General features: G+C 35.0%; 1 protein-coding gene and 1 long non-coding RNA gene across 3 annotated transcripts in view; one reads left to right on the top strand and one right to left on the bottom strand.

Annotated features, from left to right (window-relative positions):
- Positions 1-23,980, top strand: part of LOC117283234 — a 95,770-nt gene that overhangs the window by 5,686 nt on the left and 66,104 nt on the right. The gene's annotated exons all lie outside the window — the stretch shown is intronic.
- Positions 10,267-23,980, bottom strand: part of Adgrg7 (adhesion G protein-coupled receptor G7) — a 59,595-nt gene continuing 45,881 nt past the window's right edge. For both annotated transcript variants that reach the window (XM_010639656.2, XM_033768190.1), the window contains 3 exons: positions 21,308-21,463; positions 19,002-19,158; positions 10,267-10,964 (listed from right to left, as the gene is read on the bottom strand). In XM_010639656.2, the coding sequence (XP_010637958.1) occupies positions 10,740-10,964; positions 19,002-19,158; positions 21,308-21,463 (538 nt within the window). In that variant the 3' untranslated portion in view covers positions 10,267-10,739. The remainder of the gene's footprint in view (positions 10,965-19,001; positions 19,159-21,307; positions 21,464-23,980) is intronic.

Genomic DNA, 23,980 nt, shown 5'->3' with positions numbered 1-23,980 from the left:
GTCTTTGGTTTCTTTCATTAGGTTGATTCCTATGTATTTCAACTCTTTGGATGCTATTGTGAAAAGAATTGATTGCCCCATGTCTATCTCAGTGAGTCTGTTTTTCATGTACAGAAAAACTTGATTTTTGTGTGTTAACCTTGTATCCAATTACTTTTCTGAATTTGGTTATTAAGTCTAGAAGACTTCTGGTGGAGTTCTTGGGGTCTTCTATATAGAGTATCGTATCAACAGCAAATAGTGACAGTTTAACTTCTTCCTTTCCTATCTTTATTCCTCTTATTTCTTTTTCTTGTCTAATTGCTATGGCTAATGTTTCCAAAACTGTATAAAATAAGAGTGGTGATAGTGGACATCCTTGTCTTGTTCCTGATTTTAGTGTGAAGGATTTCAGTTTTTGACCACTTAGTAGATAGATATTGGCTGTTGGTTTTTCATAGATGGATTTTATGAGATTGAGGTAGAGACTGTCTATTCCACTTTTCTGTAGGATTTTTATTATGATTTTGGGTTTGATTTTGTCAAGTGCTTTTTCTGCATCTATTGAGATGATCATGTTTTTTTTCTTTGGCTCTATTAGTACAGTGAATTATATTTATTCATTTGCATATGTTGAACCATCCCTGCATCCCTGGGATAAATCCCACTTAGTCAGGGTGTATGATATTTTTGATGATCTTCTACATTCTATTTGCCAGTATCTTCTTAAGGATTTTTGCATCTATGTTCATTAGTGAGATTTGCCTATAGATCTCCCTTTTGATGGGTCTTTCTCTGCTTTGGAGATGAAGGTGATGCTTGCTTCCAGGGATGAATTCAGGAATATTGCTTACCTTTCAATTTAATTGAAGAATTTAAACAATAGTTGCAGTAGTTCCTCTCTAAATGTCTTGTAGAATTCAGCACTGAAGTCATCTGGGCCTGGGCTTTTCTTAGTTGGTAAGTTTTTAATTACATTTTCAATTTCATTGATGATATTGTTTCGTTTAGAATTTTTTTCATCTACATTCAACTTTGTTAATTCATACAAATCTAGGAGTCTGTCCATTTCTGTATTTTCCATCTTATTGGAGTATAGGTTCTCAAAGTAGGTATTGATAATTATCTGGATTTCTTTTGGGTCTGTAATAATTTCACCCTTTTCATTGCCAATTGCATGGATTTGGGCCCTTTCTTTCCTTTTTTGATAAGGTTGTCTAAGTGTTTGTCAATTTTGTTTATTCTTTTGAAGAACCAACTCTTGGCTTTGTTTATTTTTTGTATCATTCTTTTAGTCTCCATTGCATTAATTTCTGCTCTGATCCTTATAATTTCCTCCCTTCTATGTGTTTTGGATTTGTCCTGCTCATCTTTTTCTAGAAGCTTGAGGTTCAGCATCAGGTTGTCTAATTGTATTTGGTCTGTTTTCCTAATAGGGGTATTTGTGCTATGAATTTCCCTTATAAGACCAGTTTCATTGTGTCCCATAGATTCTGATATATTGTATTGTCGTTGTCATTTAATTGTAGGAACTGTCTTGATTTCTTCTCTAATTTCCTCTGTGACCCATTGGTTATTCAGGAGTGTGTTGTTCATTTTCCATGTGTTTATGAAACTCTTGTGGTTTCTTTTGCTGTTGATCTCCAGTAATTGTTTTCCACTCTTTAACTTTAATCTGCAGTTTCTTTTTGAATTAAGTGTGTTTCTTGTTATTAACCTATTGTAGGATCTTGCTTGTTGACCCATTCTGCCAATGTATTTTTTTGATTTGTGAATTTAGACCATTAACATTAATGGTTATAACTGATGTGTGGTGACTTATCCTTGTCATGACTTCTTCTTTTTGCTGGATTCTCCCCCTTTGCATTTAATTTCTTGTCATGCCTTATGGATTCGTTCTGCTGGGCTTCCTGGGGTTGTTATCCTCATTGTTGTTTCCTGGGGTATTATTTAAAATTTTTTGGAATACTGGTTTGTTATTCATGAAGTTCCTAAGGTGCTGTTTGTCATGAAAGTATCTTCTTTGTCCATCAATTTTGAAAGATAGTTTTGCAGGGTACATCAATCTGGGTTTGAGACTGTTTTCCTTTGGGGCTTGAAAAACATCACTCCAACCTTTTCTTGCCTTGACTGTTTGTGTTGAGAAGTCTGCTGTGATTCTTTTAGGCTTTCCTTTGTGTGTGATTTGTTTCTTTTCTCTGACTGCTTGTAGAATTTTATTCTTCTGTTGGATTTCTGGAATCTTAATTATTTTATGCCTATGCCTCAGTTGTCTGTATGTCACATTGTTTTCCCCTACTTGGGAAGTTTTCTGCCATTACTTCTGTGAGCAGTTTTTTTAGGTCATCTGCACTCTCTCCTGTTTCTTCGTTGGCTTTAGTCAGTGTTATATTATTATTTTTTTGCATCATCTAGCAGCTGTTGGATTGATTTCTCATGGTCCCTTACTATTTTTAAGATATTTTTCTTTTCATATTCACTAATTGCAATCCTATCTTCTGTATCTGAAATTCTATCTTCACAGTGGCTCATTCTGCTGTGTAAACTTTCAGTGGAGTTTTTAATCTCCTGGAAATCTGTTTGCATCTGTTTTATGCATTCCATTTGTTTCCTCTGTTGGGATTCCATCATGTTCCTCAGCTCCTCTATTTTTTTTTTAACCTCTGTCTACTCTGGACTTATTAATCATATCATGCACTATGGGCACAATCTCCGCTTTTATCTGAGAAATTATTTCTGACTTCTTTTTTTCCAGATCCTCTTTTATTGCCAATTTAGGGAGTCCAGGAGGTTGAGTATCAGATTGTTCCATCTCATTTCCCTTTGGGTTCCCTTAGGTGATCTAGAAATCTGGTTTGGGATGTGTTTCTGTCTCTTCTCATTTCCTCAGATGCAGCCTGTTCTGCCATTAGTGAGACAACTTTTGCTCACCCAATAGTCTTCAGTTTTTACCAAACTACCAAGAGGACTTTGTTCTGCTGCTCACCAGTACACTAATTCCTGGGTTCAAACCAGTGATGCTATGGGGTTGGCTTCTGACTGAAGCTTTTGCACCTCTGCAGCTCTTTCCTGGCCAGGCCTTACTGGGTGGCTTTGCCCCTGCCTGTGGGGTTGGGGCGGATCCCTGGCTGGTATCTGGCTGCAGCCACACTCCTCTGGACCACACTGCTGCTCCCCTGGATCTGCACACACTCATCCATGCTATGGGGAGGCCCTCTGTCTGTGGCCTAAAACCTCTATGGCCAGTCAAATAAGCCATTCCTATATTAATTAAGGGGTGTCAGGTATTGTGTTTTAGCAATGAGAAACTAAGACACCTCAGGTTTTAAGTGAACAGTGAAAAAACTATTGAATCTAAATATGTCTTTTGGGGCTCAGTGGCACCATGCCTGCCTCACAAGCACAAGATCTGAGTTCAATCCCTGGTACCAAAATAAATAATAAGTAAGTCACCTAATGCTAATATAAGAAAGGTGGGAATATATTGGAAATATTGATGGAAAGGAGAATCAGCATAAGGAAATACCTTTGACCTACCCTTGGCAAGGGGAGATAGAAGGCTCTGTAATTGTTTACTTGTCCTTTCTCATCAACATCTGAAGAAAGATTCAGAGTTAAACTGTAGTTTCAAGAGAAGCATTCAACTAATTTACCTACCATCTATTCTTTCTCTTTCAAAGTCTGTATGATTAGAATTCTACAAATAAAAAATGAAAAAAATCTTATGAATGAAAATAACGGTTTGTCAGACTTGATTGAAGACAGGATAAAAGTTTTGAGCCTTGTAAGCTGGCTAGATAAAACCTGTGTTTAATGGCATTCTCATTTACTAATTAGTATAAAACATCTTGAAAATTGCAATTATCTTATCAACTCTTAGGGAACCAAAGAAAGGATGTCGGTTCTTCCACAGGTAAGAACTTCAAGTGAGAAGTTGTGTCCCTCGAGAATCAACCCTGTTGTAACAGCACCCAACTAAATAAGAGAACTCCAAACAAATGAGGAATTATGAGGACCAAATAGAAGCTAGTGTTCAGATTAGCCTCCTCTCCACTGGCTAAACATAAAGATCTGTTTGTGCAAAGGGAGCTGGCACCTCATGGTGAGAAAATGGAGAAGAAAGGAATGTTTTTACTATGATCCTTTAAGTAAATGATTCTTAGAACCAGCTCATCTTTAAGATCCTAAAATGTTTTTGTTTTACCATGGGGCTCTATGTCCAAACTCTGTGTACGAAATTTCTCTGTGAAAGTAATTTTTGTTAGATTTTTGTATCCTTGAAGTCTAATACTAGTACAGTTAGAAATAATACAGCTGAAGAAGTCATACCCCTTCCATCCATTTAATTTTAAATAGCACCCTATGCCCATTACTCTTTCATTTGTCCTAATAGAGATAAAAAATAAAATAATAAAAACTCAGGAGATCTCTGAGCCTCTTGGAAAGAGCACATGCGTATTGCATCTCCTGGCCTGACCTTTAGTCACCTTCACCTTAATCCCACCTTATAAAGGCTTCATAAATATGTACTATACTTCATAAATACATTTATGTTTAGAGTGAATTTGGGAACATACATGTTGTATTAAAAGCCCCTGAGATGGTATAGCACCCTGTCAATCATGACTAGAGATTCAGGGGAGGTACCTGGGCCTAAATGCATATCTTTTAAACTCCAAAAAAGCTTGATATATTGGGATTTGCTGTTGCTGCTTCTGTGTGCTATGATCTATGTGCAGTCCTTTTTACTTTTCTGTAACCTCAGCACCATTTTTTCTATGTCATAGAATAGTGCATTAAGTATACATTGTTAGAAGAGAAATGTGGTTTATGTTGGTACCTGTTTTCTGGGAGTCTGGAATTTTGGTGTATGCCAACCTATAGGTTTCAGGTCCCAATTAAAATCCTAAAATGGGTTTGGTGGCACATTTCTGTAATTCCATCACTCTGTGAAGCTAACATAGAAGGATTCTAAGTTCAAAGCCAGGTTGGACAATCTTACAATGCCCTGTATCTAAATAAAAATAAAATTAAAAAGTGCTGGGAGTGTAGCTCAGTGTGAAGGCCCTAGGATCTATCCACAGTAAGAAGGGGCATCCTAAGCACTGAATGCCCAAAGAGATTAAGCAAACAATGAGCTTTCCTTGTAGACTATATTTCACAAATCCACACCTAGTTTCTTTTTTTTTTTTTTTTCTGGAAGACTTAACTGTGTCCTGGAAGAAACTCTTGGAAGCTTCTCTGGTTTCCTTCATTTATATCCCCATGTGATTTTTTTCCTTTGCCAATTTTTCTTCTTATCTTTATAATAGTAAGTAATAGTTATCTAACAAACGGATGGTCTTAGCAACCACAGACACAGATCCTTATACCAAATATGTATGATAAAACTATGCAAACAAGACTCAGTTTCTGTGAGTGTATAATTTTGGGTACACTATTGTTAAAACTGGAAGGATATACACAAAACTCATGACCAGTTAACTCTGGGGAGAAAAGGATCTTCAGCTGGTTACATAGTAATAGTCAAAGTCTACCTAGAACACTTAATTTGTCTTGTTTGTTTTTAAGGAAAATATATTCATGTATTACTTATGTGGGACATATCTTAAATTAATTTTAAAACAATTTTAGCCTACTTTCCCAGTTGCAAAATTTTAGAGTTGATCAGAAGTTTAGAGTTTACCTAGTCCTGCATGTTCCTTTACAAAGATAGATCCTCAAGCTCTTAATCACTGAGAGGTAGCACAAGTCACATAATTTGTAGTTGGGACCAAAATTTCCAGTCCAGAGTGCTTCTATTCTGCTATTGCTTAGTGAGTAGTGGACCAGGAAAACAATCTTCTTTTTTGTTATGACAAGGTCTAGAAAGTCTTGATAGTTACATCATGGTTTCATAGCAACTTTTATCAAAGTTCAGCAAATTACAAAGGCCATACTTCCACGTGTGCCAAAGTTCCATTGGAAGAAAAATACAGATAAAAATTGGGCTATAGTTCTTAGGGAAATATTTCATAAGAAATATCAGGATTAGATAATATCATTATGCTTTGTTTTTGTTAAAGACTAACATTGAAAAATGAGATTTTTCAGAAACATCAGCGGCTTACAAAGATATCTATCTCTGTATCTATCTGTATAGATAGATAGATATATGCATGAGTGAATTATTTCAGAGAGTAAAAATCATTATATATAGTTGTATGTGAATATATTTTAAAATTGAAGTATAGCAGTTTTCTTTTAGTAATTACTCCCCCTCTCCTACCTCCACTTGTTTAAGGATTTTGTCCAGGGGTCTTGAACCTCACCTGAGAAATCATGAACTGAAGGGTGGTTGGTGTTACACAGCTGGTACTTTTTATCCAGATTTTCTAGCTGTTTTAACCAGATTTTTAAAATTTCTAAAGAATGCCCACCTGTTTTAGAATGAGACAATGAATGGCAAACTGACAACAATGAGCTTGAGCATGAGTTCTCTTTGTTAGTGACAGGAAAACAAGAGACAAGATAGGAAAAGTAAGAGAAAAAGCAATCTGTGCTCTGACAATTGATCACTGAACTCTGAATTATTAGTTAAGATCCAGGAAAGGAGCTCCAAGTGTCCAGATGCCCCCCACCCCGCAATACTGTATGCGTTGTCAAAGCCATAAGGGCAGTGGTGCACTGTTATCACAAGACACATCAGAAAAATCACACAAGACAAATCAGAAAAATATAGAAAGTGAAGCTGACCATATACGATATTGTGAAAACCAGTTATGAGGTGTCCTGAGTTTCTTTATTTGTAATTTACTTTTCTTTAAGTCTTCCTTCCACTCCTCTATTCACTCTTCTTACTCCATGACTACCACACACAAAATAATTTCTGATTCTCCTACTGATCTCATTCTAGTCTTTCTCAGATAAAAGAAATGACTGACTGATAAAGCCTTAAGGTGGTTCATTACGCAGAAGATACTTATATCTTAACAGATATAGTAGAACCTCTTTAACATTTTGCTGCCATAATCCCTTCCTTGGTGTACTGTCCATTCTCTATGATATCTTGTCAATCAATTTATCCCATCTTTCTTCTTTACAGTGAGGAGGTACATGACCTAGACTAGACCAATATTCTCTGAACACAATGGTGTGGGCAGATATCCCAGGTAGAATATGTCCTTTGTGGGCCTGCTTGTCCTCTGGTCATTTTTCTCCCTGCTCCTGTTGTGCTTTGTGTCACAGACTCATGGCTCTAATAGTTTTGGCTGGCTGCATCCAATGAGAGACATGCTAGGAGACTGTATATCACTTAAAAAAGTCATGGGAAAAGGGATGCATATTGAGCTTCTACTCTTAAGTGAAATAAATGTCACATGTGTAAATACTGAGTAGCTTCTCTGCTGCGAAAAACTATAATTGAAAATAATATCCTAATGGTATAATTGACAATGTGTAATAGGAAGAAAAGGGCTAAAGGTGTAGAGGAAGTGGGAAGAGTAGGGGAAAGGGAATAAGGGAAAAGAAAAAAATATGAGAAAATGAAAAAATGGAAATAAAGATTTTGTAAATAGGGAAGGGAGGAGGGATGAAGAGAGGGCAGGGGTATGGGGGGAAAATGAGACCCAAGACCTGTCATGTAAAGGTACAAGATCCCAATGATGAATGTAGCTGTACTGTATACCTAAAATGTACCAACAAACTCAATGAGAAAAAAAAAAAACAAAGAAAAAGTCATGGGCCACAAACAATTAGGAAAGCCCCCCCCACTCTCTCTCTCTCTCCTCTCTCTCTCTCTCTCCCTCTAGTCCAGGCACTGACTGAAAATTCTTCTTACTATATCTCTGGCCTAAGATAGGTACCAGCTTTCTCTTTTATATAATCTCTGGGTTTCTGCAGTATTTGTCATTTTGTCTATGACGAACCAACCTTACTCCTTAAATACTCTCTATTTTAAACACTGTTTTCTGTTTACCTGCTGGAATAATAACTAGAATTGGAGTCATTCTAATGAAAACTGACTTTGGGTGTTAAAAGTAAACAGGTCTCTCTGCCTTTTAGATTGAAAGGCTATGTGATCAGGAAAGCCAATTTTGAGCCACTTAAGAATTTGAGAATAACGTCAAGCAGAAGCACAAGGAAATAGGAAAAAAAATTCCTCACAGTCTTAGAATTCCTTGTTGTAACTACATTTAAAGTTAGCACTATCATATATTTCAGGCCCCAGATCCAGACACTTGAAAGTAAAAGGGGCTGCTGGTAGTATTTAACTTAGGACAAAAGGCACAAATTGGAACTGACCCAGGCAGACAGGGATATAGAGTCACTCAGCATAAAACCAACTTGATCCTTGGACTTCACATTAATTGAACCAGTAAATTTCCTTTGAACTTTAACTTAATTGGAGTTGGATTTCTATCACTAAACTAAAGGATTGCTGACTAGTACTTAAAATAAATGTTGCAACAAAAGAAATTATTCCCTACTGGTAGGATTTCAAGGTAGGGAAGAACATAACATGAATTAATCTCCACAACTGCATATTTGTAGTACAACTAGGAACATTATATGGAATTCTAATTGTTATACTCCAATTATACTAAATAAATGCAAAGAAAATTATAATTGCCAAGGGAAACAATACACCCATCCTCAGGTTAAACATGGCTCTTTTGATTTTTTTTCTGTATTTAAAGTGGCTCTTAGGATATATTTTCATTTGAACAAAACTTTAGATCAACCACATCTTATAATTTTCTGTGTGTGTAGTTCCTGTGAAGGTATAACCTTATAACAATATGAAGAATTGGCCTTTTAGAACTCCTTTTCTTCTTTATTTTATTCCCTTTGTGTTTTTTCATTCTTCTATGAGGTCTCATTTATACTGCAGATTAAATATGCTTGTGTTGGTTTGCCTAATCATCCAACAGTCATTTATAACTACAAGGTGTGATTGAAATATATGATGAATATTTAAATTTTAAAAATTTATTATAGTAAAAGACACATTGCAGATAATCCCTCTGAAAGTGCACACACACACACCCCCACACACTTTCAACACACTTATCCCACCATTCTTGCCACTTTCTGAAGCAGTTTTAGAAGTCCTCCCTTATGTGTCTTTAAGAGGTATGATAGAAAAATATGGTGAATGCTGCTGCCAAATGTCATCCAAATGAAAGGCAGACTCAAAAGTACTCTTCATCTTGTATACTGGATCTGGTACTGTGAAACTTTTGGCTCTTCCACAAAGTCAAAATAAAAGTTAAATGATTTGAATTGCTTTAGGACGTTGAGGTATCCATGACAGTGCAACTAAAGACACTACAAAATAAGACTTCCAGAATTGCCTCCAGAAGTGTCAAGTACAATGAGATAAGCATTTGAAGCAAGGTAAATTAATGACATTGTGTCATTTACTGTAATCTTTAAAAATTTTAAAATTAATAGCATTTTTCAGTCACACTTTTTATGTCTACCAACGTTCATGTTCTTTAGGGAGTAGGATAAGGATATGCTAAGGTCGTATAACAATCAATAGCACATTAGCTCAGTGCACTCATAACAGCTGTTTATGACAAAGCAGAAAGCAGCAATTCAAATATTTTAAGTCTTAAGTTCAGCAGGGGTGCTCCCCACTTCAAATGAGTCATTTCATATTTAGGAAGCCATTCATAATTCAAATGTTTGAAATTTCATGAGCAGTTAGATCTTCTAAAAGCTGTAAGGGATTATTGTACTAACTTTTCACATTTGAGTCTGTGTCCTTCAATAAAAGTGAAGATATGAAAAGAATTGTAAGAAAATTGAGCAACCCATTAATAATTTCCATGGTCCATTTCTTACAGATCCAATTTCTCTGATCAGAGAACATGTTTTGTTTTAACAAAAAAATATTTATCTGCAGAGGTTAAATCAATACAAAATTATGCATTTGAAATAAAAGTGTAAGGATGTATAACTTTAAAAAATATTCAGAGATCACAAGTATGATATATGCAAGCAACTCCCTATACTTCATCAGGAATCATTTTGTTCTAGAAAATCAGTTTTCCTGCTCTTGGCCTTTCTAGTAAATTGTAAAAGAATTTGTTATAAATTCTACGTTTTGGTCAAAGTGTGTCACACAGAATTAATGAAATCAGGAGTAATGACCATCTTGATTGCTGTATGGAAATCTTTACCTAATGCAAGTTAAGAATCTACTGAATAGTATAAAAACTACCAAATCCACTATTCTGGATAATAATAAAAATGAGCTTTATTGAATTCATAATTATGAGAAAAATATTGTGTTGTTAAATCAAACCCTAAACCTCTCATGTTCTCAAAGATTAGTTTGAAAAGTGGTTGGGTCTTGGGGCACTAGCTGACTTGCTGTTAGGAAATGGGGTCTGGGTTGAAGAGGTGGGTCATGGAATGTGAATTCGAAGGTGTATCCATAATTTTCTTCCTTCTCTCTGCTTACTGACTGTCACGATGTGAACAGTTTTCCCCTATGCACCTCTGCCATGCCCTTTTCTGCTTTGAAAGCCAGTCAACCATAGACTGTAACCAGGATCCAAAATAAACTTTTCCTCCTTTAATTTGTGAGTGTCAGATATTGTGTCTCAGCAATAAGCAAGAGCAAGTGTCTATGACATATAGAAAGACTTTCTAGGAGGACTAGGAAACAAGGTTCGAAACAGCAAATTTATATAACGGATAAAAAGACTACAACAGGAAATAGTTTTACTGTCTGATGCTTGAGTTTCTTTTGGCACTTTAAGTAAGTGTCACATTTCCTCAGTCGTTGCAGATGGCTCCAGGAGCCTAAAGTGTTCGTGTAGGACTGGAAAGGATTTAAGCATATTATACATTCTTAAACGCAGCCTTAGTGAGGTCCAACAAAGTCGAGACTTCACTTTTCCAACAGATGAGAACAGTGACTTGAACACTTTGGAAGCTTCACTCTGGAAGATTTTTGTTCTAATAGTGTAGAGTAAAAAAAGTTGCAGACCCTGCACATACAATAAAAATTTAATGTTAGTTAAGTAGTAAGGTATAGAATAAAGGAAGAGATTTTATTTCACCCTGCTCTCCATTCTTCTTATCATATGCAGCAGTTACCCAACTTGAATTTACAGTTGCCACATAAAGTGCTACAGGCAGCAATAGATCGAGAAGACCTGGGATCATGTTCCTGCTTCCTGCTTGCTGGAACTGAACCTTTGCTCTTTCCTAATCTCTTATGATCTTAAAGTACTGCAAGGGGCAGATTAACCATGGAAATATTAGTTCTTCTAGTTCTAACGTGCCATGATTCCAGATTTCCTGGCATGTTAGTCCCATAACTAGAAATTTGATGTACTGCAGAACAGCAAAAAATGTAAACTCTTCTGTTCATTTTATTTCTGTTCTTTTTCTTTGAAGACCAGGTATACATAAGGAATTGATCCATAGTAAAGTATTTTAAAATGCAGTTAACATAATTATTGAACAATCCAAGTATTATAAATATTTCTTAAAATTGTGGACAGTGTAATTTAAAAATTGCACGATAAATTTTAATTTTGCCAAAAATGTGAGTCAAGAAGCAATTTTAATTTACTGTGTTAAATTTATAATATTGAAAAGTGAGGTTTGGAAATCAACACATATTGTTTCACTCTGAAAATTGTATCTAAATAGTAATATTTATTTAACAATGATTATAATTAATATAATTTAAAATAAAACAAAATTTCTATTTAATTAGTTATGCAAAAGAAAATATAATTTAAATACCATATTACATAAAGCTGATTTATATAGCAAAATATATAAAACTAGGCAATGATAGATACATGTGAAAAAGTAAAAGAATAAGAGCAAACATTAGTTTTGGGGGTTTTTTTTGGTACCAGGGATCGAACTTAGGTCCTTGCTCTGCAAGACAGGTGGCGGAACCACTGAGCTAAATCCCTGGCCCACAAACATTAGTTTTGACAGCTAATATTTAAGCAGCTAAAAGTTGTTTTTAGTAAAATGAAAAAAAGTAAAATGCAAAACTATATGAAATGATCAAAATAGATAAATCAAAATATGTGGGATCTAAGAGATAAGTGAAAAGTGATGAGAAAACTTAAAACTAGTGTAACTAGGTGAAATCAAACTAGAAGTTACTACATTAATTTGTTGAAAATCAGATTTCAGAGTAAAGTGGGAGTGAGTGACTTGTTATATTGATGAAGGGTATAATACAACATAAATATATAAAATTATAAATTCTGGGAACATAATAATATAAAATAAGTTATATGAAGAGAGCAACCAAACAGGAAAAATTAGTAGAGAAATAAGAATAAAAGTTTATATGCTTCTGAGTCTGATGAATACTTAAAGATAAATAATTTGAGATTTAAAAATATCATTCACTTTAAAAATGTATATGTGACATGTAAAAATATTGTTAGTAGTTAATACTAATAAATATGGATATGTGAAATTTTCAAAAACATGATAAGCATGCAAATTTTAGGAATTATTCCCTTGCCTTTAGAATTGGCAGCTTGGCGCATAAGGAGTAAACTTGCAGAAATGAACTCCTTTCTTTTCCACATACAGGTGGTATAATGATTATATTTCTTCATAAAGATGATCCTGATGAAGTGTAAGCACTTTAAGTACAGGGTATCTCTTATACATAAGTATAATGAATTTTGTCAGCTCAGAAATGATAAGAATCCATACCACAGAAGTAAAGTCTTTTAGTATTTTTCACTGCAGTAAAGCGCAATGTTTGCTGTGGGAGAAGGCACAGAGTAGGAGCACAGAGAAATTCAGATTTCCATATGTCTTTCAGTAAAGCATCCTTGTTTTAAGAATTTGCCATTTAAGATTTAGCATTGAAATAGTGCACAAATCAATACTTAAACAGTTCTCTGAGTCAAGCAAACTTACTTTTATTTTTAATCTCCCATTTTATCAGTTTTTATCATGATAAATATCAGAAGATGACCATAGAATGTTCTAAATGTTCAGTTTTATAGAATAATTCAAAAGAAAAAAAATATGTAAAACCTTTTCAATTAAGAAAGCAAAGTATGAAGGTTATGTTATTTAAAGATTTGTGATTAAATGTCTTTGAGCATGAGTCAAAGAATAAAAGCATCTTCAGTCATATGTAAAATTATGCCACAAAACAACTTTGTGCAGTTCCACTGTTAGCTCTCTAATCACCCCTCTTGCAAATAAGAACTATAAACTCTGGATGCATTATTTTGAAAAACTACTTGAAGAGAGTGAAGTATGATTTTTAAAAAAAATAGTCTAAAAGTGAAGGGTGCATTTATGCTTGGAAGAAAAAATTGACAGTAGGATTCCTATGCCTTTTAGTTTAAAGTTACACTTTGTTCAGCTCCACTCAGGATGACTAAACCTGGGGTTAAAGTATATGGTCTTAGCAGGTTGAAAACTAGAGGACAGGATTTAGGACAACCATAGAACTCAGAAAATACTAAATACTACCTAAGAAGTGAGAAGACAGTGAGAGGGAGCTCTAATCTCTATGTAAATCTGTTATTGATCCCTGAACTATACATGTATAGGCTAGGCTCTATGAAACCCAGCTAAAGAAAAAGGGACTAGACAAAAATTGTGCCTGTCTAGCTAAGAAAAAGCACAGTTTTCAGTATAGTTCCATTAAGTTAATTGCCTACCAAACCTACTCTTTATAGGGATATAACAGTATGCAGACTTGTTGAAGTGTATTATTCATGTCCAGGAAACAAACTTACTAGAAACATGAAGAAACAGGAAAACAGTCTCCATGCCAGGGAAAAAAAGGCAATTAAGAGAGAGTGACTGAAATTACCCAGATATTTCATTTAGCAGACAAGAATTTAAAAGTTCTATTATAATATGCTTAAGGATGTAAAGGCTGATGAACATGAGTAAGTAGTTCAGAGAATCTCAGCAGAATCTAAAATGTTTTAACTAAAGAAAAATCAAAATTGTTTTTTGTTGTTTTTACTAGGAATGGAACTCAGGACCTTGCACTTGCCAGGTGGGCATGGCACCATTGAGCTAAATGCCTGGCCCAGATAAAAATTCTTGACCTAAAAAATTATAATATTTGAAATAAAAATCACTGAATAATCTTAACAGGACACTGTAGGTAACTGTAGAAAAAGTCAGTGATCTTGAAGATATATTACTATAATTATCAATCTAGTGAACCACAAAAAACAATGAGGAAAATGAGCAAAGTCTGGGAAGCATTGGAACAAATATAAAATAATTAATATTTTTTGTTTTGGGTTTTTTATTTATTTATTTATTTTTTGTATTAGAGATTGAACTCAGGACCTTGTACCTATAAGGCAGGCGACGAAATCACTGAGCTAAATCCCCAACCCTAAAGTAATCTAATGTAAATACAATTGAATTTCCAGAAAGAAAAGAAAACAAATGGATAGAAAAATTATTTTTTAAAAATGGTGGAAAATTTCTCAACTTTGATATAAAACTAAAACTAACAGCTTTTAGAAGCTCATTAACAAAGCGAACAATAAATACAAAGAAATTAATACTTAAGTATTATTGAACATCAAAGCTAAAAAGAAAATCCTAAAGCAACTAGAAGTAAAAACACTTCGTATACAATAGAACAATAATATGGATAATAGGATATGTTATTAGAAATGGGCCAAGGATTTAGCTCAGTGGTTCTGCCACCTGCCTCACAAGCTCAGGGTCCTGAGTGCAATCCTCAGAACCAAAAAAAAAGAAAGAAATGAAGCCAGTGTGTGAAATCACTTCTTCATTGTGCTAAATGAGGGGATTTAGCTCAGTGGTGCCGCTGCCTGCCTCACAAGCACAAAGTCCTGAGTTCAATCCCTGGTACATACCAAAAAAAAAAAAAAAAAAAAAAAAAAAAAAAAAAAAGTTCAAATCCAGTCTGGGCAACTCAAAAACTAAAACAAAAAAAAACCTGTCATCTCAGATCAGAATTTTATATCCAATGAAAATAACCTTCCAGAATGAGAGCAAAATGCACTTTTTTTTTTTAAATCAAAGAAAACAATTTGTTACCAGAAGCCAAATACTGAAAGACTTTCTAAAGGAATTTTTTCTTGCACTGAAAGGATATAATATCAGATGGAAATTCAGATCTTTAGAATAGAAGGAAGCACAGAAAAGAATGCTGGATTGAATATTAACACATTTCTCTTACTTTTCTTACAATATGTATGGTTAAAGAAAAACAATACTGCTTTGTTATATAAGTAGATGTGATACATGACAAAGTAGAAATTTACATTGTTTTGACATTCTTAGATTTCACTGGGAGTGGAAATATATTAATTCTAACTCAACAATAAAAAGTTAAAAATGTAGAATATATCCTTAAACTTATCCCTCCGAAATGGAAAGAAGGTATAGTTAATTTTTGAAATACAAATTAAAATGATTCTAATAATATTAAATTTACTAAAATGTAGGCAAAAAAAGGAATAGAGGAATAAAAAATAGCATGGTATCAGGGAAAAAATAGTCAAATGGTAGACACAAATTAACATATCAATATATACATTAGATCAGTCTAAAATGTCTCCCTAAAGTCTCGCGTTTGAAGATGGAAAGGACAGGTCACTGGGATGCTGGGCGTGGTGGCGCATCCCTGTAATCCCAGCACTGGGGAGGCTGAGGCAGGAAGATCACTGTAAGTTCGAGACCAGCCTGGGCTACATAGTGAGTTCCAGGTCAGTCTCAACTACATAGTGAGACCCTGTCTCAAGAAACCAAAAAAAAAAAAGGACAGGTCACTGGGGGCATGACTTGGAAGGATGTATCCTCACCCCAGGCTTCTTTGTTCTCTCTCTACTTCCTGTCCACCATGCAGTTTTTCCTCTGCTATGTCTTTCTATCATGCCATATTTGCCTTGGTGGTAACTGACCATGGACTAAATCTACTGAAACTGAGCCAAAATAACCCTCTCCTTTAAGTTGTGGGTATCAGGTAATATATCAGTAAAAGCTGGATTCAGGAGGTATTATTTATGTTGTATGTAGATATTCCCTAAAAGCCTCATGCACTCATAGATGGGGCTTTTGGAAAGTTATTCAAACACAGGAGTGTGATACTCACCAGCAGATAGTCCACTGATGAGTTTATAGCTAAATGTGACACTGGGAGGTGAATCCTGTTCAGAGGAGGAGGTCACTGGGGACATGGCCTATAAGAGTATATCTTCTTTCTCCCTCCCTCCTTTCTTCCTCTCTCCTTTATTCCCCCCCATTTCCCACTGACAGCCATAAATTGTTTCTCCTCTGCTATGTTTCTCTGCCATGCTTCCCCACCGTAGAGCCTGCTAACTGTGAACTGAAACCTTTAAACTTCAAGTCAAAGTAAACTTTTCCTCCTTAAGTTGTGTTTTTTGGGTATTGTGTCCCAGCAACAAGAAAGTAGCTAAGACAGTTTGGGAACCAGGATTCCATTGGCAGTTGGACTAATGGCCATGTGTGTTGTGATCTGGCAGAAATTTTGTCTATGTTTTGTCCAGGTCCTGAGAATTTGCAGGAGACTGAAATTAAAGGCAACAGACTAATTAATCTGACGGAGGAAATTTTGAGGCAGGCCAGTGTTCAAGCCATGGCATGGATGCTGCTGGCTGATTTTAGCAGGATCTACAGTGAGGATCAGCAGCAAATTACAGAGCTGCAGGATTTGAGAAGTTTGCAGTTTCTCCAGAAAGGATATACCTGCAAAGTTGAGGAAAAGAATCCATGGTTGCTGAAATACATAAGCATTTAAAGGAAGCCAAGTACTTTGTACAGGAACATAAAAATTGAGCTGAGGGCATTTTAGAAATTAGCAAGACTGTCACTCATGGCAGGCCTCAATGGTGCAAAAGTGTACTTGCATTTGAGAAGAGAGCTCATTCAGAGCTGTCAAAAGAAGTTTATTTTTGAGTTCAGCCTTCCAGGCATTCAGAGGCCAATGCAGACATGGTGCAAAGGGGCCTAGCTACTACTCACTCCAGGTGACCAACCTCAATATCACACACATGGTGGTGCTGGTTTTTCAGGTATTCAAAGTGAAAGTTTTATGGGGTCACAGGCTTCTACCCAGATTTCAGAAGACCAAGAAGGTCAGAAAAAGATACGTGACAAGGTTGTAGTAGGAGTTCATGAGAAAGTGTGTAAAGCTGTGAGTGAAGCCAAAGGTGTAACAGAGACTTCAAGAAGTTGAGGATGCCAGGAACATGGAATTTCTGCTAAGAAAACCTTCCAGGCAATGAGCAGAGTTGGGTAAAGATAAAGGTCATATGGGCTACAACCAATAAGAGTATAGGGGTGGGACTACCCAAATCCTTTGGAGCTCACATCTCCCTACGACCTGCCAAGGGTACTGGCCATTCAGCTACATGATTTAATGCTTGCAAGCTTGCTTTCTTGCTTTGGTCTGATTTCTTTGTATCCTGTTCCTCTCTTGAGAGTCTTTACCCTGTACCATTGTATGTTTGATGTGTTTAACTTTCTTTTTTATTTTTACAGCTACTTAGAGCTAAGATTTTTCCTTGAGTCTCAGGATATTTTGTTTTAGACTTCTCAGCAATGCTGGAACTGTCAAGATTTAGGCAACTCTTAGTGATGGATTAATGCTTAATGAGATGGACATGAGCTTTTGGGGGCCAGGGGCAGAAGTTTTGGTTTAGAGCTAAAATGTTTCCCCGGTGTCTCACATTTAGAGGTGGGACCTAGTTAGAAGGGGCTGATCATGAGGCCACAACTTGGATGGATGTATTCCTGTCCTTGGTTCCTCCCTTCTCCGTGGTAACTGTCGTGACCACTTCCCAGTTACCATGTGGTGAACAGTTTTCCTCCACTCTCCAATTCTGCCCTGTCATTTCTACCTTGGTTCTACCTGGCCATGGATTAAATCCACTGAAACTGTGAGCCAAAATAATCCTTTCCTCTTTTAAATTGTATATGTCAGGTATAATGTCTTAGCAATAAAAAAAATGACACACCACACACACACAAAAATTGTAAAATGGTAGGCACAAATTAACTCAGATTAACCCATGAATACATTAGACAAACTTCCCCTATTAAAAGATAAAAATTGTCAGAATGGATAAAAAGGTAAGAACTACATGCTTACTGATACTTTAAAGATACAGAGGTTGAAAATAGATGGATAAAAAATATATATTATGCAATCAATTTGCATAAGAAGTCTGGACAGGTAAAGTATATTCATGACAGAAAGTACTATGGGAAATAAGCTTTTAAACTAAATGATGAAAGTGTCCAATTATTCAGAAAATATAACAGTTATAACTATGAGTTTGAATGCTGGCTATGTAGCTGTTCATTCTTTTTACGCAAAATAACATGAAGCAAAAAATGACAGAAACAAGAAAATAAATAAATTCACAATCAGAGGTGGAGATTTTAGCACTCCTCACTCAGCAATTGAACCAATCAGATAAAAAATATTGGGAAGATGGAAAATATGGGCAATGCTGCCAATTACTAACTTTAATGACATTTTTAGGATCCTATATCCAACTTCAGAATACACATTTTTTTCAAGAATAGTTTGTTCACCAATATAGCTTGAAGGCGAGGCCATAAAGAAATATTAATAAATTTAAAATAACCTAAAGAAGAAATTCAGCCAATACCCTAGATTGGGATCCAATCTCTAGCAAAGATTAAACTTTATCCATACCAAATGTAATTAGAAGTTTCCATGAACCTGTTATATGGGAGAAAAGGAAAGGAGATATTTCCCAAGATAGCTACTTTCCGGTCAGGTATCTTCTGCTCAGAGAAGAGGTTCTACTGAAATTGCCTACTGCAATTATATTCTCTAACCTCCAGCCCAGGAAAAGATATAGTCATAAAGAACTTTCCTTCCTCTTCCCAAAAAGTGTATTGAAATTAGAATCTTTTTAAGGTAACTAAACAATGATCATCCGGGGGGGGTTAAAATAAGCAAACTTTGGTTCAAAGTTTTTCCACTGCTGTGTGGTTTGCTACTTTCAAACTGTTTCACACCATACCTGAGTAGTGTTTAAAAGGCAGAATATATAGCTGAAGACATGTCTGATTTCATCATTACTAATCAGCATAAAGTATGCCAGAATCCAGGTAATTCCAAAAATGACTGCAATGGATAATGTACTAAAAATTTTCTTTAGGGTTGAATTCTTCTTTGTGCTAAGTGAGATAAAACAAGAAAGATGATATGATTTATTAGTTTTTATTAATGAATGTCATTATTATCCCTATTTGCCATGCATATTTAGCTACTTATATACACTGCTTATTTAATAGTACTATGCCCCAGGTAGAAAAGCAATGATACTAGACCTTATGTCCCTCTGAAGACAATCTGATTCAAGCCTTATTTAAAAATACCTTACTACCTATTAATAAGCTCAGGCAAACACAGTCCCTTAAATATTACTGTAGGTTTACTAGGAATTAAATTTTTCATTAGAATATAATTTTTACTGCATAGATAATACAACAAGATAAATCAGTGTGGAATGCCTATTTGATGGTATCTGTGAACTGCCTATGCCTTAGGTTGATATAGGAAAGAGAGGTTATTTCAACTGGAGTGATCTTCTTCCCTCTAATGGGAAGCCTGTACATCTGACATTTCATTTTTGTCACTTGACTTTGGCCAGTAAAACATTAAGAAATGGCACACACAGAGATTTGAAATGGTTTGCTCATGAAAGTTTGCCTTTTCTTACTGCCCTTCAAAATCCTGAAACCACTTTTAAAAGATCTAGGCAGGCCTAATAGAAAATGAGAGGTAATTTGGAGCAGAGACAGGCTTTCTCAACTGCCATTCAAGAATACTAAGTACTACCAGTCATCCTAATTTGTCAGCATTTGAGCCAGCCATGATGGAACAGCTACCTATCCAACACTCAAATTCATAACAATTAAAAAATATTTGTCATCTAAGACCTTAAGTTTTGGGTGATTTGTTATGTAGCTAACTAATATACTACACAGAAGAGTTTTGGTTTTTTTGCTTTTTTTTTTTTGTACTGGGGATGGAACTCAGGATCTTGTGCATGCAAGGAAGAAGCAGCACCACTGAGCTAAATCCCCGGCCCTAGAAGAGAATTTTTACACAATTAACTTATATATACTTTTCCTTCAAGCTAGGTTTATTTAAGGGCCATAGGCTTTCAGTCAAAATTTAGAATTATGAATTTTGTTGGTGTCTGTGGCCAAAAATGATATTGTTTTGTATAAAGAAGATATATTCTGATTTGCAATTAGTCTAAGCAGATTTCATCAAAGTTGTATTGCATTACTACTATTAAAACATATGTTTTATTGTTTTTTAGTGACATTTTGCCTTAATGTTAATTATTATCCATATAAGAAGGTCTTAGATATGTTAGGCACATATTCAATATTATATTTTAAATAATGATGGTTTTCATCTATTCATACCAAGTAGACCCATTTGTGAGTTTACATAAGTTCACAAATTTTTTTTAGTAAGCATACTTGTAGAATTAAATACAAACTCATAGCCTCACTAGCACTGATCAATTAGTTTTGACCATTTTGTGCTATGGGGTTGGGGACACGATGTATATGTTTGATAGTTTCTGTTCTTTGTCTCAAACTACAAGTTTTTAATATTAAGGATAATAATGAGAATTCTTATGGGGCCACATATATTATATTGTATTGCATTGTAATATGTCATATTATATTTTATTTATTATATTATATTCTTGCTATATATATTGAGTAGAAAAGCAGTTTGGGAATTGATAAATAAGAGAAAGAACACATGTCCCATCTGTAGAGAACCCAGGCTCAGTTAGACAGATAGTCTAACCTTTTTCAAGAGAAAAATCCAAATTTAAGTGAAATCACCAAATGTATATATATTTGCAACTGTTTTTTAAAAGTGTAAAGCTATTGTATATCCCAAGCAATAAATGTAAATATAGTCTATAGATTTGGGTTTCTAAAATGCAAATGCATTTTACAGAATATCTTCTCAATTGTCTTGTTTCTTTAATTATTCAAATTTTATATTTTGAATATCCTGAGTTAAAGGATATTTTTTAAATTTAGATTTAGATTTTATTTGGGCTACTTTAATACAAAAGTGCATTATGTAAACACAGTACACCAAACCTGTAGTACTGATGTTAAAAGATAAGGTCCACTTTCTGAGTCAAAGTTTATAGAAAAATCTCTCTAAAATGCCACACATTCCTGGCTTTGTCTTAGAGTTTGAAAACCCTTCCAAGAACAATGTATATTTTCAGTGCTACTTTAAAGTCTGGCCCAGCAGCTTCCCATCCATTTGGAATCCTACCTTGTCAGATTCTGGTTATTCTGCCACAACACTTTGACTGTGATTATAATAAATATAACAATATTACTGATGAGAATAACAGTTATAGGCATGATGAATGACCATAAAAATGAACTTGTTATAAAACCATTGCTATCTGATGTTTTTAGCCAGCAGCTGTGGAAAAAAGAGAAATCATTTCAGGAGACAAAGAAAGATATAAATACTGGTTCCCTTTATTATTGACATTATCAGCAATCACTCAACTGAAATACTTGCTAAAAGCCTGAATCTCTTGGCATGTTACACATTTGAGGTCACTTTCATAAATTCAACCCACTAGAAAAGTGAAATGGGCTGCTTCTACCATATTTCTCAGTGAATTATTTTGAGTTAATGGAAAAAAAAAAACAGGCTTTAGAATCAGGCAGTCCTGGATTTAAAAATCACTTCCTGTCACTTATGAGGTTTCTGACTTTTAGGCAAGTTATTGTTTTATTTTATTTTTGAATATGTATCTGGTGCAGATGGTTCAAAATATGAAAGCTACAAATGGTTATAGAGGAACAAAATTTTCTCTCATGTCACTCTCAGTTACCCAGTTTTTGTATATCCTTCTAAATTTAGGCTATGCATGTTTGCATTAGCAAATGAATAATTTTTTTCTTAATTTTCAGTTAGTAACATTTGATTCATACTTCTAGACCTCATTTGACATTCCTTGGAGATCATTCTGTAAAAATATAAAAAGCACTCTTATTATTTTTATAACTGCATATTATTCCATCATTTTGATATATCATAACTTATATGAACAGTTTCCTACTAGTGGAAAATTTACAAATTCTAATGTTTAAAAGTGAGAAAATTATTTAACTTCATTGTACCTGTACTGTTTTATTTGGGCTTAGTATTAGTTGTGCAATTATTGAAAGAATTATTGGCATTATTAAAAGAATTCATTAATTCACTTAATAAATATTTACACCATCTATGCAATGTTACAGACTCCATATTAGACACCAAAGTTCTGGGCATGGTAGCGTATGCCTGTAATCCCAGTTACTGGGGAGGCTAAGGCAAGGATCACAGATTCAAGGTGAGCCTGGGCAATTTACTGAGATCCTGTCCTAAAATAAGCTAAACAGCCTGTATACACATGAACAGGTGATTGGATAAACAAAATATAGTATCTATATATAGTGGAATACTATTCAGCTATAGAGTGACAAATGTGAGACATTTGTAGGAAAATGGATACATTGGATAAAAGTAGATTTGCTAAACATTAAACAATTAGACAAATTTATAAGTCTGAAACTGTCGATTTTGAAGATATAAATTATGAGAATTATTATTTGTAGGAGAGAGAGGACATCAATTCGGGTACTGACTACATCAGGAGGTGTGTACGAGGAGTAGATCTTCACTCCCTCTGTCCTTTGCACTGCTTAGAAAAAGGTAGTCATGTTGGATTTATTCTTAGGATACCTGTTATGGTTTACATCTAGATGTCCCCCCAAAGTCCTATGTGCTCCTAGGTGGGGATTTGGGGAAATAATTGGATCATGGGGCATGATACTCATCAGTGGATTATTCCATGAAGAATATATAGCTAAATGCGATGTTGGAAGGTGAAGCCTAACAGAAGGAGTTGGGTCAGTGGCAGAGTGTCCTGGAAGGCTTTAACTCTGTCCCTCCTCTTTTGATCTCTCTCTACTTCCTGCTGCCATGCCAGGTGCCTTTCCTCTGCTGTAATACCCTTCTGCAGTGCCACCTGTGTTTGAGTCAGTGGACTATAGACAGAAACCTCTCACAAACTGTGAGCCAAAAGAAACCTTTCCTCCATTAAATTGTGGGTGTCAGGCATTGTGTTCCAGCAATGAGGAAAGTAGCTAAGACAACATACCATTTCTTTATTATTTAGAATTGAATGACTCAGGCTTTGAGAAATAGAATGTTGAGAAAGGCTATACTTACTATCAAGTTATACACCATTTCCTGCCTTCCCAACTTCTCTTACTGTTAGTTATCTACTATATTCTCTAGGATCTAACACTGTATCCAGTAAAGGCTCTGCTCTTCATTTTGTATAGTTCAGTGTGAAGAAATTTATGTCAATTGGGTTTTTTCTCATTGACTTTATTGGTACACTTTGGGTATACAGTACAGTTACATTCATTATTGGGATCTTGTACCTTTACATGACAGGTCTTGGCTCTCATTTTTCCCCATGTCCCTGCCCTCCATTTGCCCCTTCCTCCGTTTCCCATTTACAAAAACTTTATTTCCATTTTTTCATTTCCTCATATTTTTTCTTTTCCCTATTTCCTTTCCCCTACCCTTCCAACTTCCCTACACCTTTAGCCCTTTTCTTCCTATTACACATTGTGAATTATACCATTGGGATCTTATTTACAATTATAGTTTTTCACACCAGAGAAACTATTTGGTATTTACACATGTGACTTATTTATTTCACTTAAGAGTATATCCTCAATATTCATCCATTTTCCTATGAATGACGCTAATTTCTCATTTATGACTGAGTAGTATTCCATTTTATTGAAAAACCACATCTTTATCTATTCTCCAACTGATGGGTAAATGGGCTGTTTCCAAGTTTTAGCTATTACAAACTGTGCCCCTAAAAATATGTGTGTGCATATATCACTGTGATATGATCCTTTTAAT

The sequence above is a fragment of the Fukomys damarensis genome, unplaced genomic scaffold (genome assembly GCF_012274545.1).
Source record: "Fukomys damarensis isolate Sample0158 unplaced genomic scaffold, DMR_v1.0_HiC HiC_scaffold_24, whole genome shotgun sequence".
NCBI classification, from domain to species: Eukaryota; Metazoa; Chordata; class Mammalia; order Rodentia; family Bathyergidae; genus Fukomys; species Fukomys damarensis.
The sequence above is the reverse complement of the archived record's forward strand: the minus strand, read 5'-3'. Positions and strand labels throughout refer to the sequence as shown.